Raw genomic sequence first — 19,919 nt, 5'->3', positions numbered from 1 at the left:
TGTGGAAAGGCGGGATTCAGCAAGGAAGGCAAATACAAATTGAGTCCTCCTCCTGACAAAACAGCAAGAGCATGGCCTGGTCATTCAAGACACCGGTTTCCATCAGAGAGATAGGTAGAAGATTGCACGACATCAACCTCACTCTGGATAACGTCACCATGTGAACGTGGGATTACAATGATGTCTGCATCACCATGCCATGACGGGAGCTGGTGATGGCTGGAGTGCCCATCGCCTGACCCTAGTGTCTACCTCCATCAGCCAGTCCTAACACAAACACTTCCCCAGGAAACCCCCTCCCCTACTCAGTCAGTGCCTCATGGCCAGTCGGATGATGTTCAATGAACAGCAACTGCAGAACATCCACTATGCCTGGTCTGCCCTTAAATCCATCACAAACACCACCAACAAGGAATCTCTCTCCAAAGGAACATCAAGACTGGCTTGACAAAGATGGCAAAGAACTAGCCAACCAATCCACTGCCAGAAATTGCTTACAGAGTGAAGGTGCTTATGTGAATGCAGGGCCGACGTCTGTCCACCTGCGGGAATGACAGTAGTTTTGTTGGCCCAACCTTCATAGACTTGATGACAGCACTTACATCATCACACAAGCCAACCTTCCAACCGTTGACTCCATCTGTATTTCCCACTGCCTCGGAAAGGCAGCAACATCATCAAAAACTCCTCCCACCCCGGTTATAGTCTCTATCAACCTCTTCCCTCAAATAGAAGATACAAAATTTTAAACAAAGGGACCAATAGATGCAAGAACAGCTTCTTCCCTGCAGTCTGAGTGGACCTTTCAAACTTAATGTTGGTCTCGCCCTTTATGCAGCTGTATTCCTCACTCTGTTCTGTTGCCCTAACACACGTTTATATGGTATGATGGGCATGTACTGCATGCAAAACAAAACTTTTCACTGTACCTAAGTACATGTGACAATAATAAATCAAATTAAAAATGACAGCTAGTACACTCCTGGCCCAGACTAGACTGCCATAATCAGGAGTCATTTGTACAAACTGCATAGTGAGGCAGGACTTAGCAGGAAGTTGCAGCTGCTACTTCAAAGCGTGTGGTGCAAACTTCCAAAGGACTGTGGCAGGAACGCTGATGAAGTGAACTGTTTCGTTGAGAGTATAAACCATCTCCCTGCCTGCTTACAGAGTCACGTCCCTGTAAAGGCGATCAGATTGTGTTTATTTACATCAACATAGTGAGTGCAGCAAAGAGGGAATGCAGGCCATCAGTCAACAGGAACTGAGTGAAGCCTGTGCAAGGACAGAGTGTCCAACACCTAAGCAATGTTACAGGAGGCAAGGAGCAAGTTTAACAGCCCAGCAATGTCGGCAACAGTAAGGTTAGTCAGTATTTCACAATAAGTTTGTGGGCGGCACGGTGGCACAGTGGTTAGCATAGTGCCGGAGACCCGGGTTCAATTCCCACCTCAGGCAACTGTCTGTGTGGAGTTTGCACGTTCTTCCCAGTGTCTGCGTGGGTTTCCTCCGGGTGCTCCGGTTTCCTCCCACAGTCCAAAAATGTGCAGGTTAGGTGAATTGGCCAAGTTAAATTGCCCGTAGTGTTAGGTGAAGGGGTAAATGTAGGGAAATGGGTCTGGGTGGGTTGCACTTCGATGGGTCGGTGTGGACTTGTTGGGCTGAAGGGCCTGTTTCCACATTGTAAAGTAATCTAATCAAATAAATAAATAGTTAGTGGGAAATTATGCACCAGGCAGTCCTCAGAGTGTGAAAGGGTTTCATTCTGGAGTCTGTTTGTAAGTCAATTTGTATGCAAGTCAGAACACAATGCAGGACAATATAAAAGAGCCATTAATAAATGCAGGAAATGTCAGCTCTTTAAAACAACATCTCTGGATGAGATTGTGTTTATAACTGCAGCGTTGTCAAATGTTTGGGAAGTGGGCACCCCCTGCATATTACCATGTTTGTGCTCATCTTGCCTCACCATAAGTTAAATTGTTAAGAGCTGACAAACAACGCTTGTGAATTCATACCCATGACCCCAAAACAATTTATTTCTGCCACTTGGAAGTGAAGTCACATTCTCTTTTCGGATTACAGGTCAAAGACCAGCCTTTCAATTAGCTGCATGATGCAAACTAAGTTGGTCACATGCAAGACGTAAACATGCGTCTGTCTTGAAAATTCCAATGTCTGCACACAGGGGAACAGGAGAGAAACCTAAATGACAGGAGGCTTGGTCAGACTGAGTTGGAGAATTTGTCCACAATGCGCAATGGCTTGAGAGGACAGAGAAAGCGATCCTGTATGAAGCTTGACTGAGAGTTAAAGCTGGTACAACTCATTTACAATCATTCCCTTATTCACTAGGCTCTCACTCACTCACTGACCCATACCCATTCTGGCACACCACCGTGACATACATCACCTGAAGCGTTGGAAGGGGTGGTTTGTAGCCAATGTCACCTGGCGAAGGAGCAGTGCTCCAAAAGCTTGTGATTTCAAATAAACCTGTTGGGCTATAACTGGGTGTCATGTGACTTCCAACTTTGTGCACCTCAGTCCAAAACCAGCACCCCCACATTAATTCCAACAGACAGGAAATAGGAGTTTCAACTTCCTGCAAGTCAGTCTCGCTGTCTGTCTTATTTGAATAGCTCAAGCAAAATAGTTCATTGCCCTTATCTTGTAACCTAAAATTCAGCTCATTTTAGTTCATTCACTGAATCTGACTCTAAAATTATTAAATGCTGCACTAATTTAGTTCTTAAATACACCCAGAATTTCCACCTCAATCACTGTATTCCACATATTGGTAACCCCTTTGTATGATGTTAAAAATCACACAACACCAGATTATAGTCCAACAGGTTTAATTGGAAGCACTAGCTTTCGGAGCGCTGATCCTTCATCAGGTGGTTGGATGATGAAGATCTTCTCAAAATGAGCCCTAAATGTTGTCTTTTACTGGTTCAAACTGGTGAATCCTCCCACCTACTCTCAAATCTAATCAGAAGTAGTTTTAGAGACAGCATGTAAAAGATCAATCTTACCAATCTCTAGTCTCATTTTGTGGTTGATGACCATTAAGCCTTGGATTTCTTTATATTACGAAGAGGCTTCAAGTTAAATTCAGCTTAGCATAGGTTTAAAATGCAGGCACCAGAAACGATTTTGGGAATGTCGATCAGAATCTGATGTTGTACAACCAATCCATGTCTTAAAGACTGATGTGGGAGAAGTGGGTTCCAGTTTGTGGTCACCGGTGCCAATCCTGGTCATTATACTATTGGAATGGTCCTCATTGGAATTATTCTGGGATCTGATTTGATTTTAATTTGATTTGATTTATTGTCACATGTACCTGAGTACAGCGAAAAGCTTTGTTTTGCAAGCAGTACAGGCAGACCATAACAAACAAGGACATACAGATCATAGGATGCTTAGACAGAGCGAGGTACACAAGGTTACACTGCACAGGAGGGACACAGAGCAAGATCAACATTAGGTTTGAAATCAGAAAGTCCATTCAGCAATCTAATAACAGCGGGGAATAAGCTGTTCTTGAACCTGCTGGTGCATGTGTCCAAGCTTCTATGGTTAAACAGGAACTGGTAAACATATGGATTTCCAAAAGGCAGCATTGCAGAAAATAAAAGCTCAAGAGATAACATACTCACATGGATAGAAGATTAGCTGGCTGACAGAAAACAGGCAGTTTTATTAATGGGTCTTCGTCTGGTTGGCAGGATTTGACAGGTAGAGTACCGCAGGTGTCTGTGCTGGGGTGTCAACAATTTACAATGTACATCAATGGCTTAGTTGAGGGGAACAAAGGCACAGTCACTAACTGCACAACTGACACCTAGATAGGTCGGATCGTGTCTTGTGAAGAAAACATAAGGAAATTGCAGATGGATATGGATAAGTTGAATAAGTGGGGAAAAGGTACGGCAAACAGATTTAAAGGTGGGAGAATAGGAAATTGCCCAGTTTGGCAGGAGGAATGAAAAAGCCAAGTATTACTTAAATGGAGACAACTTTGGGAATTAGATGTTTTTGTGCACGAGTCAGTAAGTGTTAGCGTGCAACTACATTTCATAATCAAGGAGGCTGTGGAGACGCAGTCCTTCATTACGAGGGGAATGGAACACAGAAGGAAAGATAAAAACTGATAGAACTGTAGATGCTGGAAATCAGAATCCCTATCTGGCCTTGAATACTGAAAGCATAACATCCTTGCTTTCATAGAAATTGCTGGAAAAGCTCAGCAAGCCTGGCAGCATCTGAGAAAGCAGAGTCAATGTTTAAACAGTTCTGAGGAAAGGTCACCAGACCCGAAACATTAACTCCGATTTCTCTCCAAAGATGCTGCCAGACCTGCTGAGCTTTTCCAGCAATCTCTATAAAAGTAAGGATGTCATGCTTCCAAGTATACAAGGCCGGATGGGGAATCTGGTGTGGAACTTGGTGTGACTTGGCATAGGCCCCAGTGCCATCCCTCTGTTGGAGACAGCAGTGAACACTTTCTGTGAGAATAGACATTTTGCCCAAAATGTCGATTTTCCTGCTCCTCGGATGCTGCCTGACCTGCTGTGCTTTTCCAGCGCCACTCTAATTTAGACTCTGATTTCCAGCATCTGCAGTCCTCACTTTTACCTAGAATTCATTTGTTCCCAGCTGTCAGAGTTTGGGAGATTCTGCAAGAAGCCTCAGGCAAAAAGTGGTGCCCACCAATGAACGGAAACAATTCCCAGGTGAAGTGAAGTTTCACTTACTTTTGCTGCTGCTGTCACCGCAGCATTGGCAGCGAGATTGAGTCCACGTTTCCCAAACCGCATCATTGTTTCGTAGCTGCGGTCTCTGGCTTGGCTGATGTACTCGTCAATTTCCTACAGGAGCAGACAGAAAAGGGCAGGTTAAGAGGAAGCTGGAAAATCAGCCAGTTCAAATCTGTAACTCAGAGTGCAGGAAGGTAATGCAGGCTGGCTGCAGAAATAGCAGCGGTTAATGGTTTGTGGGTATCAAGGCTCATGCACTGACCTCCAGCACAGCAAAAGATCATTAAATCACTCGTTGCAGAATCCTGTTTTAAGCAGACCTCCAAGTCATCATTATGGATATATTTCTGAGGAAAGTATTGTTCACAGTGCCTGACTTGTAATTTTCTAAGGTTGGAACTACAGTCAATGGTTTGGAGAGGTATAGATACACAACACCTTCCTATCCAGTGGAGGGGGATTCACTAGTGTAGCCACACGTAGGATTGGAAACTGGAAGTTTACCATTTTAACTGACAACATTCCTAATGACCATCAAAGAGTAGCACTTAGAGAAATCCCTCTCAGTTATAGAGTCATATAGCACGGAAACAGGCCCTTTGGCCCAACTCATCCATGCTGACCAGGTTTCCCAAATTGAATTAGTCCCATTTGCCAGCATTTGGCCCACAATTCTCTAAACCTTGTACAATAGAATATCATTTCGATAAAGGTTAATTAAAAATAAAGATATCCCCAAACTTTTTAAGGGGAAATGATGGGCATACTGGTGCCTAAAATCCCTGATTGTAAAAAAACTGCACTCGATAATAACATTGAGGAACTCCTCATACAGTGATGCACTACATTTTATATTGACCTGTATCATTCCTCAATATAGTCTGTAAAGACTATTGTTTTTTATTTCTCTGTATGAAATGAGAAAAGAACAGTCTTAAAAATTGAGGATTAGAAACTAGAAGCAGGAGTAGGTCATTTAGCCTGTCAAACCTGGTCTGCCATTCAATATGATCACCAGAAGATTGCTCTGAAAGCAAGGAACCCAATACTCATTGCAAGCATTGTTTACTCAGGTATTAATTGAATTATGGTTTGCAGACGAACTGGAGTCAAGGGGTGTATACAAATTGAGCTTTGACAAGCAACAAGCAGCTGATTGGTCTGTGGTCTGGTGACCAGTTATCAATGACAAAGCTCTTCTGCCTTCCAACATTTGTGATTGGTTCTCAGGTAGCTGAGCAGCTAGGGACTGGGGACAAGAGACAGAGAAGGGATCAGCTCGCCATCAACTCAGGAGCTCTGTTTGTTCTCTGAAGCAAAACCTTCTTTGCAGCATATAAAAGAAATTTAGTTTCCTTCCCATTTGTTGTGAACGGTTACTTTTAACAAATCAAAGTCTTTTCTAAAGGTGGGAACTAAACCTCCATGCCTCCTGTAAACCACCGTAAGAAGTATGTCTACAAAGTAGCTTTTGACAATTGTCTCAGCAACCCTGTGAAGAGGAATCACTGAACTGGCTTCTCAGTCTTTATTTCCACCCAAATAACTTATGGTTTTTTTCATGTTTCTGTATGTGTGAGAGAGAGTGTGAGAGAGTGTGTGAGAGAGTGTGTGAGAGAGTGTGTGATAGTGTACGCATGCATTTATGTGTGAGAGAATATGTGTGTTTGAGTGTGTGTATGTTTATATTTGTATGTATAAGTGCGTGTGTTTATGTGTGAGAGTGTATATGTGTGCGTGTGACAATGTGTGTTTGCTTATACTTGTATGTGTGTATAATGCGAGTTCACAACGGGATGAGAGTTTTAATTAGTAAAATTACATGTCAACAGGTCAGTAATGTTTACCTGTAGCTAGAATCTAATTACTTGGAATAAATAGTCATTCTTGGTTAGTGCAGAAGGCTGGTCTCTGTGTTCTGTTAACCTGGGTCTGGAAATCACATAAGTTGGGAAATCTTTGTGCACTTTAAAAAATCTTTAACGTTTGTAATGACTCCAGGAATAGCAGGGCTTCATTTCCACCGTGCTATCCCAGTGAGGAGTGGCAAGTCTGAACTGAACTGGACCCCTGGCCTTGATAAAGACAGACTGCTCCATCTGAAATGCTCTTTTGCTGGCATTGAAGAGCAGAGAATAGATGATTCATCGATTGCAAACAAGCCAAGAGGTGGTGGTGATGATGTCAGACATGTGTATTTACTCCAGAAAACCAGGATCTGCTGCAACTATATCTTAAAGATTTGAGTTAAGCTAATGAAAGGCTTTAACAACATTAGTGCAAATCTTCATAACATCTCCAGACCATGGAGGCCACTCTACAAATAAATCACTTTCAGCAAAGAAGCTCACTAGCCAGCAACTGCTGAAGATGAAGAACTTCACACATTGGTCCTTTATACATTGCACATTAGATCCTTGTATGATTTATACCACGTGGATGCTGGGTGAAACTGAATGATGAGATATGAAATTACAATGAACGATATCAGTCAATGCTACATTATTCCATAAAATATCTATGGAATGCTGAAAGCTTGGTCTTCCTCTTCAGGCGAGGCAACAGTAAAGGAGAAAGCCAAGATGGGTCAGCGGTACCTTCTCTTTGCTGGACAAGGTTGGGTGAACAAACTTTCTGTAGAGAACGCTGGATCCTTTCGTATAAGGGGACAGCAGCCAGATAACAAAAGCTATCTTCAACTCAAAGTAAAATGGAAACCTATGGGAACACAAGAGAAAGATGATTGAGCACAGCAAGAGTCAGTGACTGTCCCCAAAACTGTTCAAACCTTTCAATCCACCTTCAACAGGAGCCAGTGATAGGCACCGCTGGGATCTCCAACATGTGTTTTCAGTTTCAGGGAACTATTTCACATCCAGTGGTTTAGAACAAGGGGACAACTGGTGAAAATGAAACTCAGAGTGATGGAAGGAAAACGCCTTTTTAAAATATGACAATCAACGGGCTTGTAGATGCCGAAACACAAATTTCTTAGACTCATTTGAGGTTCAATTGTAGCATCTTGTGAGGAATTCCAGCTGTTTTATGGAGGTGGATGAGATGCATTGCATCCCACATGTCAATCTACCTCTCATCCATTACCAAACCAACCTTTTAGTTGATATGGATGAAGGATGTGGGGGGGCGCAGACTCAGGGACAGGCTAATTAGAAATCAGAGAGGAAACTGCACTCGCAGCTTTATCCCTTAATGGGACCTGGTTAATTGATTGAACAATATTGTTTGCATGTCGAGTCGAGAAGCAGTCATGTTATGATAGATTTCCTGTACTTACCATGACAGGATGATATCTGTGAGGGTCTCTGCTGTTGTAAAAAAGGCAAACACAATCCAGTACATCATCCATTTCACCTGAAAGAGAGACCAAAGTATCAATGACTAGTAAACAGGCCATTCAGGAACACCACACTGCAGTGTTAATTTGCTGAATCAGTGGGAAGTACAGTTGAAGAGTAATTCTTATCCGGTGGTACACTTCGATTGTGAGGAGTTTTTGATCTGCTTAACAAAAGAGGGACTCTTAAGACAGTTATGATGGAATAAAATTGCAATAAGCTGGTCTCCACAAAGTGTACAATCTGGAATGAAACAAAGAACTGTGGATGCTGGAGATCTGAAACAGAAGCAGAAGCTGCGGGAGAAACTCAGCAGGTTTGAACAAAGAACAACATAGCACAGGAGCAGGCCCTTCGGCCCTCCAAGCCTGCGCTGACAGATTTTGCCCTTCCATATTAAAACTGTTTTCACTTACAGGATCCATACCCCTCTATTCCCTTCCTATTCATGTATTATGTTTGGAAGCATCTATGGAGAGAAAACAGCATTTACATTTTGAATTCAGAGACCCTTTTTCAAAACTGGGAGATCCAGTTCAGTTTGGACTCTTTCTTCACTCCTCACTACTGGAAATTAAACCTTGTTAATCCCAGAGTAATCTACAAATAATTTTCTCCTGCTAATTTAAACATAGATTTTAAATTTAACAAATATACATTACTTCATGACACTGAAAATGAATGTTAGAATGGCAGGTGGCTCAGTGGTTAGCACTACCATCTTACAGCGCCAGGAACCCAGGTTCAATTCTAGCCTTGGGTGACTATGTGGAGTTTGCACATTCTCCCCATGCCTGCATGGGGGTGCTCTGGTTTCCTCCCACAGTCCAACGATGTCTAGGTAGGCTGGATTGGCCATGCTAAATTGCCCCATTGTGTCTAGGGATATTCAGGCTAGGTGAGCTAGCTGTGGGGATAAGGGAGGTGGGTCTGGATGGACTGCCCTTCAGAGGGGCAGTGTGGACTCGATGGAATGAATGGCCTGCTTCTGCACTATAGAAATTTCTGAATAGATTTCTTTTCAAAAGAAATCCTCAACAGACAAAGATTCCAACAAACCACAGCTGACTCTGGCCTCAGTAAAGTCTTTGATATGTTAACACTAACATGTAGTACTGGCTTGATGCCACTAGATGTCCTAAATTTGACTTCAAATCCATGAACATGTGAGCAAACAATAAAATGGACAGGTCGGTGACACTGCACGAGTCAGCCTTTCCCATTCCCATTGTTGTTCTGCCCCTTGGGTACACCCACAGCTATTGCATTGGGTTCATAATCCCCATTCTATTAAGCATTGTGAAGGTCATTCAAGCCTTTTCTGGGGTTTTGAATTTCAGTAACGAAATCCTTGAATAATTTTATAGAATTAAATACGTATCACAAATTCAATGTTGGGGACATAAACAACCACAACAATGTTCTAAGAAAATACTAACCTTCGTCCTTCTGGATGGAGCGAACTCAGTACAAACTCTTGAATAGCAACTAGGCATTTCACCCCAACCTGTTTACACAGCTGTGACCTCTCAGCTCAAAAATGCTGCACTGGTCAGTCTCTCCTTTAGTGATGAACACATACATTTAACAGGTGGCTGTGCATATGTGTGTGCGTGTGTGCATGTGTGTATATGTGTTGCGTGTGTTGTTGGTGGGTTTGTCTGAGTGAGTGTGTGTATATATATGGTGACTGCATGTGCCTATATGTAGTGTATGTGATTGTGAGTACAGTATATGGTGTGCGCATGTGCCTGAGTGTATGTGTATGAGATTGGGTGTGAGTGGGTGAGTATATGGTGTTGTTGGGAACTTGGTGCGATAGATTAATGCAACTAACTGCGTAGTTACTGATGCTGAGTGTGTCAATACCCAACACGATAAATGCCAATTCCCAGGCACCATCCTATACCTTACCCACTTAACCCTTGACCACAACATCTTCACCTTCAACAACCAGCTTTTCATCCAGACACACGGAACAGCCATGGGGATAAAATCTGCACCCCAGTACATCAACATTTTTATGCACAAGTTCAAGCAAGACTTAGTGCAGGAACAAATTACTGCAGAGGCTGGAATCTGTACTGAAAACAACAAATGTTGGGCAACACAGAGGGTCAGGCAGCATCTATGCAGAGAGAGTGAGTCAACGTTTCGAGTAGAGTCATTGAGACATGCAACGTTAGCTCTCTCTCTCCATGGATGCTGCCTGACCCGCTGTAATCGCCACCATTTATAGCTTTCGAGCAAGACTTCTTTGTTGCGCAGGATTTCCGACCAGCGCTATACACCAGATACATTGATGATATTTTCTTCCTTTGGACTCACGGTGAGGAATCACTGAAATGACTACACGCTGACATCAACAAATTTTTTAAAATCCAATTTACCTGACAAAGGAGAGTGCTCCGAAAGCTTATGATTTCAAATGAACATGTTCGACCTTAACCTGATGTCATGTGACTTCTGCCTTTGTATAATTACTGGTTGGGGCAAAGACCCAGTGGGGAGGCACGGACACTGGAGGAAGGAGTGACCAATATGGTGTACAGGAATGGATGGGGATCTGCAGCCCTGTGGAAAAACTATCACACTCAACTGGATCACATTCAGGGGCGAAAAATAATTAACTTCAGCGGGTGTAGGGGAACTCAACCTCAGGAAAAGATGTTAATTCTGTCTTGGGAATATATTTATTTTAGAACAAAATAGCAAAACCAAAGCACACACTCTCATTGATTTTTTGCCCTGTTGTTGGAGATCACTAGCTCCCGGGATAAAAACAATGCCAGGTTGAAGACAGTGGATCATTCTGGACCATTCACGTTTAATCATTGATCGGGATCAAATTCATCAACTTTAACTGTGGCATCTCTCAATTTGTACATCAGCTTTCTCTGACTCAGGAGAGAAACGTTATTGGTCCCTGTGCCCAATCAGTACCCACTGATTCTAAATGGAAGGTGCAAGTGTATGTGTCTCTCCATGACTAATCCAACTGAGTTGAGATATTTGTCTATAGTCAATCTATCTGCTGGCATTCACACGGTGGCTCAGTGGCTAGCACTGTTGCCTCACAGCGCCAGGAACCTGGGTTCAATTCCCACCTCGAGCAACTGTCTCCCCGTGTCTATGTGGGTTTCCTCCGGGTGCTCCAGTTTCCTCCCACAGTCCAAAGATGTGCAGGTCAGGTGAATTGGCTGTACTGAATTGCCTGTAGTGTTCAGGGGTATGTGGGCTAGGTGGTGAGCCATGGGAAATGCTGGGTTATTGGGTGGGTCTGAGTGGGATGCTCTTCAGAGGATTGGTGCAGACTTGATGGGCTGAAAGGCACCGCTGGGGTTCTATGACTCTATGTGGGGAACAGCCAAATGGTAAAGCTCTAGATTGCTGCGACATCTTTTACATGTCACCCAACTGTTGGTTTCTACCTTCACGACAAGACAAAGAACGATTGGATTTTACAGCCCAATCAGAATCCATAGCCGGAATCAACTGTTAACCGAGAAAGATAAAGAACAATTTAAGTGCTTCCTCTCTCCATGATACATGGCATTGAACTTTGCAGACACCTGCCCTGTGGTTTCTCTGGATACCAACATCAGGGAATTGAGTTAAAAGAGCACTATTTTGCTCAGTTTCATGTCACCTGATTGGTTGCATGATGGAGAAAATGGAAACATCCCAAAATAATTGAGGAGCACACAGTTTCCTTTCACATGCTTCTATAAAAGAGTTTCTGCACACTGTGTGTGCTGCTGTTATCACATGGAAGGAGAGCCAGAGAATGGTGAAAAAGCAAGACTGGAAATGGAAACGTCAATCTCGCAAAAAACAAGATGAACTACGAGCATTGGCACAGTCTCAGTCTGGAGGGGGACACTGGGGTCCTGTGTTTCAGCAAGTCCCCATTCTTGGGAGTTTTGCTTTCTAGTGACTCAACTGGGGATTCCTAAAATATGTTGCACATTGTAACTTCTGGAATGAACTGCACTTGTGAACAATGGAATACCCAAAGTTCTCCGGCCCCGGAGTATCTCCAGAATAGATTTGATTTCCCATCGTGGGGACAGGAGTATCACTTTATTCCTGTTAATGGAAGGAGTTTCTTGCACCTTGTTTCTGGACAAGATTTACACCTTCACTTGGAGTTTTGAAACAAAGTGAGAACATCTGATTAGCTATTCTTGTCTGATCAATGACAAAGAGGAGACAGGTGGATAATTGAACATTGGGCAATCAGGGTGTATGAGGGAGGAAAGAGGAGTGGAGGCCTGGGACAGGTCAGCCATGGAAGGGTAGGTCAGGCTCTTCAGGCCGATTTCCTCTGTTCTTCTATTCTCCTATTTCTGATGAAAACCCATTAAATCATCTTATGGCTCATTACTCCCTGGGGCCCCTGTTTCACTTTCAGAAAGGTGGTTTATCTATGGCTCATGAAGTCAAATCCCACTTCCCCCCAATCAGGACCTCCAATGTCTTGTTTAATTCTTCAATGGGCCTGTCCCTGGCAGAGACAGCAGCCCTTGCTGTCTGCTATTGGTCAGCTCAGGGAGCTGGTGTGTGTGTGTGTGTGTAAGGGAGAGAGACATAATATTTCATACGTTGAGAGTCACAGAGTCATACTGCACCGAAATTGACCCTTCGGTCCAACTCGTCCAAATATCCTAAACTAATCTAGACCCATTTGCTAGCAATTGGCCCATATCCCTCAAAGCCCTTCCTATATGGATGGATACATGAAGAGGAAGGATTTAGAGGGATATGGTACGGGTGCTGGCAAATGGCACTAGATTAGGTTCGGATATCTGGTCGCATGGACACGTTGGACTGAAGGGTCTGTTTCTGTGTTGTACATTTCTATGACTCTGACTCTATTCTCCTATACCCAGACTTTTAAATGTTGTAATTGTACCAGCCTCCACCACTTCTTACACGCACCATCCTCTATGTGAAAACATCATCCCTTGGGTCTTTTTTATATCTTTCTCCTCTCACCCTAAACCTACGCCCTCCAGTTCTGGACTCCCCAACCCCGGGGAAAATATTTTGTCTATTTACCCTATCCAAGCCCCTCATGATTTTATAAACCTCTATAAGGTCACCCCTCAGCCTCCGACACTCCAGAGAAAACAGCCCCAGCCTGTTCAGCCTCTCCCCGTAGCTGAAACCCTCCAACCCTGGCAACATCCTTGTAAATCTTTTCTGAACCCTTTCAAGTTTCACAACATCCTTCCGGTGGGAAGGAGACCAGAATTGAACACAATATTCCAGAAGCCGTGATCTAGAATGGGAATAGGTTTAGGGGACTGGATACTCCCAGTCTAACCATGGGAAGCAAACTCCATGAGTTCCCTCCTCAACCCCCAACTACTGTAACAACTGCACTCCTTCCAGCTTCTGGAAAAGCTCTAGATCTTTCAGGTTTGTAACAGGTTCTTGCAATTCTCCAGTGTGGAAGCAGGCCATTCAGCCCATTGTGTCCACATTGAGCCTCCTAAGAGCATCCCACCCAGTCCTACCACACCACCCCCCTTTCCCCTTGCTAATCCACTTAACCTGCACATCCCTGGACACCATAGGACAATTTAGCATGGCCAATCCACCCTAACCTACACATCATTGGACTGTGGGAGGAAACTCATGTAGACACGGGGAGAATGTGCAAACTCCACACAGTCACCCGAGGCTGTAAGGCAGCAAAGCTAACCACTGAGCCACCGTGCCGCCCATTTGAATAGATTAAGTCACTGAAAAATCATTCAAAACAAAAATAATGTTGGGCAAAGGCACAAGACAGAAAGGAAAAGACCAAAGTGAAGATAATTGGGAGCAAGTGAGAAGACAAGCAATCAGTTTGGGATAGGTGAGGGAGTCTGAAGAAGGCAATATGATGGAATGGTCGTGTGGAATTGAAAGAGATGAGGAGAAAAAAAACACAGGGCAGAAATTAAGTCAGTTCAAACCTAACATTATGGCATACTTAAACATGCAAATTTCTCGACTTATCCTCACTGACTAAATCAGTTTTCCTTCACTGGCTCTTATCATCAGAATGGAAAGATATGATCATTATATTGCAACTCGTCTGCTGGCATTAGTTACCTCTTGGTTTTATGTCAGAGAATTTTAAAATATCTCCTGAAGAGTGAGAATTCCTCCTTGAAACAGATGTTAAAATGTTTAGTGGTTGATAAGACCTTACCTAATAAGGGGTGTCAGAGACTAGGCTCCGTTTTAGAGAAATTAGAATAATAGTCAAATCAAGCATTGACCAGCAAAACAAAGTTGACACTTTATGCAGAAATATAGTACATTGATACGGTGGCTCAGTGGTTAGTATTGCTACCTCACAGCGCTAGGGACTCCAGGTTCGATCCCAGCCTTGGGTGACTGTCTGTGTGGAGTTTGCATGTTCTCCCTGTGTCTGTGTGGGTTTCCTCCACAGTCCTAAAGATGCTGTTTTCTCTAGTGTCAAAGGCTGAGGTTTATAAAATCTTTTAGAGGTTTATAAAATCATGAGGGACATGGATAGGATAAATAGACGAAGTCTTTTCCCCTGGGGAGTCCAGAACTCAAGGGACATAGGTTTAGGGTGAGGGGGGAAAGATATAAAAGAGACCTAAGGGGCAACGTTTTCACACAGAGGGTGGTGTGTGTATGGAATGAGCTGCCAGTGGGGTGGTGGAGGCTGGTACAATTACAGCATTTAATTGTATCACATATCCATATATGTGAATAGGAAGGGTTTGGAGGGATATGGGCCGGGTGCTGGCAGGTAGGACTAGATTGGGTTGGGATATCTGGTCAGCATGGATGGGTTGGACCAAAGGGTCTGTTTCCATGCTGTACTATGACTCTGTGTGTAGCTAAGGTGAATTGGCCATTGTGTTCAGGGGTGTATACATTAGATGCATTAGTAAGGAGTAAATGTAGGAGAATGGGTCTGGGTGGGTTATTCTTCGGAGGGTCAGTATGGACTTGTTGGACTGAAGGGCCTGTTTCCACACTGTAGAGCTTCTATATTCTATTATTTTCCACAGTGAGCTATTTGAATTGCAAATGATTGAGATCTACAGAGAAAACGAGGAGGCAATGGCCTAGTGGTAAATTAAGGCTGAGACCCAGGTGTTGTCCTGGGAGCCCAGGTTTGAATCCCGCCATACCAGATTGTGGAATTTGAATTCAATTTTTAAAAAAAATCTGGAATTAAGAGTCTAATGATGACCGAGTGGTGTTCACTAGATGACTGTTAACCAGAGATGCAGGGAGGTTCCTGCGTTCGAATCCTGCTGTGGCAGATGGTGAAATCTGAATTCACTAACATTCTGAAATTAAGAGTCTAATGATGGCCATGAACTGTTTGCCAATTGTTCAGAAAAGCCCACCTCTTCATTAACGTCCTTTAAGGAAAGAAACAGCCATCCTTACCTGGTCTGGCCTCCATGTGACTCCAGACCCACAGCAATGGGGTTGAATGTATCTACCCCCTGGGATGGGCAATGACAATGACACCCACATCCCATGAATGAATTGAAGAAAAAACAATTGCCAGAGGTGAGATGAATTGTTTTAAATCTTCCTCTCCAGTACAGTTAGTGCTACATTGACTGATTCTTTCACACTGAACTCAGAGAAACTCCAGTCCATCAGCCTCGATGGGAAAGGTTTGAGAGTGAATCTCGCAAAGCTATAAAAAACTGTAAACTTAAAGGAATAGATAAATCTGCAAAACCCACTCTAAACTACAAGTGTAGAACATAGGGTGCCAAGTTTAAAACAGTACATGCCAAATTCAAGACTGATATTAAAGAGGTTCTTCAAACAAATTGTTAACTCATGGAGTATCCTTGCAGGTAGAATTTAAGAATCAATGTACCTGAGTGACATTCTGGTTTGGGGAATGGAGGTGGTTTTAAGAAGTAAACTCCTTCATGAATAACTATCCTGACTCGAACAGGGGCAATACTGAACGTGGATTGGATAATCAAACTCTACAAACATGATTTCAGTCTTGTTAGAACCATGTGGCCTACATGTGACTCCAGACCCACAGCAATGTGATTGACTCTTAACTGCCCTCTGGGTAATTAGGGATGTGCAATAAATGCTGGTCCAATCAGTGACACCCTCATCCCATGAATGAATAAAATAAATTGTAGCTTGCATATCAAACATTTGATCTGAATCTTCATTCAGTGCTGCTTTAGAGTTATAGAGAAATATTAACATTTTATCTTTGGACTTGGTAAACCTGTGGCTGGTTAACTCTTTTTGAAGTTGTACTGAGTCCAAGACAGTGAAAGTACATCATGGATGGATGCAACTTTGCCCTCTATCTGGTCTTTCTCATTTCTAACTCTCTGGCCTAACCATGCACCCACAGTAGGATTCTGAATAAGGAGATGGGACTTCTGTTCTTGAGTTCTTAAGCAAAACCAATTCCAACTTAATCCTGTAAATGACAAAATTACTCACATATTCCTTCACATTCTTCGTTTTGACTGCCTTGTAGGAGGAATAGGCTGGGTACAGGGTGCCAAATATTAGCCTGTGGGAACACAAACGGCAACATTAGTGGATAAAGAGAGACATGAAGATTCAGAAAGTGATAGTTGGTAAGAAGGTGGGTGAGCAGGATTCAAATCAGCAGGACATTGGGTACAGTTTAATAACTGACATATGAATGAAATGACAAAGACAAGATGTTGTACTGTTAATGAGAACAAATTGCCAGGTTACCCTGAACTGGAAGATATATCTTTGAGCCATAATGAAAGAGCAGGTCGATGGTGAGAAATCTCTGCTCGCTCTCTAAAGGAACAATTCATCTCATGCTACTCCACCACCTTCTCTCCCTGTAGTCCTGCACATTTTCAGGTAACGATCCAATTTCCTATTGAAGGCCTCAATTGATCCATCATCCACCACAATCTCGGGCAATGCATTACATACCTGGAGCCCTTATTACATGAAAAGGATTTTCCTCATGTCACCATAGCTCTCTTGTGTCAATTATCTTAAATCTGCATCCTTTTGTTCTCAACCTTTTCACCAATGGGAACAGTTTCTTCCTATCAACTCTGTGTACACCCTTCAAGGTTCTGCCTATCTCTCTCAAATCTCTTTGACCTTCTCCTCTCCATGGAAGGTATTCCAATTTCTCTTATCGACATACGTATCTGAAGTTCTTGATGGCACCCTTATGAATCTTGCCCAGACTCTGCAATTCCATCATTTCCTTCCTAAAATTGATGCCTCAAATACTCCAGTCAAAGTTCAACCAGGTTTTTTACAAATTTACCATGGATTCCTTGCTTTTGTTTTCAAAGCTTCTGTTAGTAAAGCTGAGGACACTTTATGCCAAATAAATAGATTCTCCATTTCAATGACGTATGTTATGACAATGACTCAGTATACTACACATAGTCAGAAAGGAGAGATCCCATCCAGAGAGACACAGTCAGAGTGAGTATATAGTTAGGGGACTTTGGAGGCAGCACAGAAAAGCAAGATTTGTCCTTTCTCCATTTTAAAAACTTAAAATTCAGTAGTCTAGTACAAGGATAAGGGCTAGCATAGGAAAACTGTTTTAGTTCCAGAGAATAAATTGAGAAACTTACATATGGTGATGTTAGTTTTCAACTGACATCATTTCTATCCAGTGGTCTTTCCTTCCTCACCTTTATTCAATTTCATTTGACCATTCTATCATACTCCCTTACCTCGCCCAAACTGATTGCTCATCTTCCCGTTTCCCATTACCTTCCCTTTGTTCTTTTTCTTTCTATCCTATACCTTTTCCCAACACTCTTTCTTTTGAATGAGTTTGCAGCATCTGATCCTAACTCGTTCCCTCTACTCAGCTAATTTGGAGGGCCTCTTCTGATAGAGAGTTGGAAGGCGAAGGATCTGTGTGGGTAGATTTGAGGAACTGCAAAGGAGAAAAGACTCTGATGGGAATTGTGTACAGGCCTCCTAGCAGGAGTCGGGGTGTGGGGAAGGAAATAAATAAGGAGATAGTGCCTCTCTTATACACCTTTACTATTACAATAATCACGGGGGACTTCAATATGCAGGTGCACTGGGAAAATCAGGTTGGTAACAGATTTGAATAAAAGGAATTCGTGGAATGTCTGCAAGATTTTTTTTTGGTGGTAGAGCTCACCAGAGAACAGGCAATTCTGGATTTGGTAATGTGTAATGAGTCCGACTTGATTAGGGAGCACAAGGTGAAGGAACCCACAAGGGGCAGTGACCATGCTATGATCAAATTCACCCTGCAGTTTGAGAGGGAATGTGGATGTTCTTCCTGGGTTTTGACCTGGCCACAGTGAAGGAACGTTGATTTTCCATTCCAAGTGTAAGTGGTAGTATTGCAGTAGGTATCACTGGATTGATGATCCAGACTCCGGGTTAATGTTGTGGGGACATGGGCTTGATGTGGATGATGGAAATTGAATTTGATAAATTCCGGAATCTAATGGTGACCATGTACCCATTGTCGATTGTAACAAAAGTAATCTGATTGTCTGTTTGATGTCCTTCAGTGACAGCTCATTTCGGAGCTCGCTGTGCCCTCTACAACTGGAATAGACTGGAGAGCTGGGAGAGCAGCCTTGGTCTTCGGAGGAGGAGGAGCACCACCATCAGTAGGACACAGTGATGCAGCATTGCGTGTGAGAAACTATCTCGGACCTCATGGGCACTCTGGTGCCAGTCAATGTTAGCTGGGTACAGTTATCTCTCACTGATTGTAAATTGTTGTCACTCGAAAGGCAGGCAGCCCCTGCTTGCTCCTAGAAACAAATGCAATTCCTTTTGTTGCTTGTTTTTATGGTCACCTTTGCTGGTGTTCAAGAAAAGTTAACATTTCCAATAGGCTTTGCTACCTTCCACAGGAAGAAGCAAGAAGGTGTTACATTGGCAGGGACAGACTCTCTCACCCTGCACTGTGAAAGGACGGCTCCTGGCTGTGATCTGGTTCACAGTGGGCTGGTAAACACCGTGCCGGGACGACGAATCCCAGGAGGTCCCAGCACTTTGGAATATTGCAGCATGATCCGCAGAACTAGGGTAAAGGTGGGACTCTGACTCGGAGGCGTTCAGTCATGATCCCACAGACAGTAGCTTTGCACGAGTGGCTCCTCAGCCCAGCACATACACCTCCCACCCCCCCCCCCCCCCCCCCAGAGAACAGCATGAGAAAATCTGCTAAGGATTGTGGGAGAGAAGCCATCCATGACGTTCCCTGAAATGGACTCTAAGTCATAGTTATACAGCACAGAAACAGACCCTTCGGTTCAATTTGTCCATGCTGGCCACATATCCTAAATTAATCTAGTCCCATTTGGACCATATCCCTTCCTATTCATATATCCATCCAGATGCCTTTTAAATGCTGTAATTGTACCAGCCTATACCACTTCCTTTGGCAGCTCATTCCATGCACGCACCACCCTCTGTGTGAAAAAGTTTCCTCTTTAGATTCCTTGGATGTATCACTACCTTGTATAGCAACTGTACCATTCAATATCAGAGATGGTTACAGAGAGCGGTGAACTCAGCCTGGACAATCACAAAGGCCAACCTCCCATCTATAGAATCCACCTACCAGGTCAAGGAAAGGCCGCCAGCATTCTCAAAGATCCATCCCACCCTGGCAATGTTTTTCTACAACCTTTACCATCGGGGAGAAGGTACAGAAGCCTGACCACACACACCAGCCGGTTTCAAAACAGTTTCTACCCTACTGTTGTTAGAATACTGAATGGACTCACAAACTCTTAACATTCAC

General features: G+C 43.3%; 1 protein-coding gene across 2 annotated transcripts in view; it reads right to left on the bottom strand.

The window, feature by feature from the left end:
* The window catches only part of LOC122556832 (receptor expression-enhancing protein 2-like), a 78,249-nt gene that overhangs the window by 15,392 nt on the left and 42,938 nt on the right, over window positions 1-19,919 (bottom strand). For both annotated transcript variants that reach the window (XM_043704061.1, XM_043704062.1), the window contains exons 2-5: window positions 16,601-16,673; window positions 8,062-8,138; window positions 7,364-7,484; window positions 4,764-4,877 (exon numbers count right to left, since the gene is read on the bottom strand). In XM_043704061.1, the coding sequence (XP_043559996.1) occupies window positions 4,764-4,877; window positions 7,364-7,484; window positions 8,062-8,138; window positions 16,601-16,673 (385 nt within the window). The remainder of the gene's footprint in view (window positions 1-4,763; window positions 4,878-7,363; window positions 7,485-8,061; window positions 8,139-16,600; window positions 16,674-19,919) is intronic.

This window comes from Chiloscyllium plagiosum, chromosome 14, assembly GCF_004010195.1.
Source record: "Chiloscyllium plagiosum isolate BGI_BamShark_2017 chromosome 14, ASM401019v2, whole genome shotgun sequence".
Taxonomy (NCBI): Eukaryota; Metazoa; Chordata; class Chondrichthyes; order Orectolobiformes; family Hemiscylliidae; genus Chiloscyllium; species Chiloscyllium plagiosum.
This window is presented reverse-complemented; position numbering and strand designations above follow the sequence as displayed.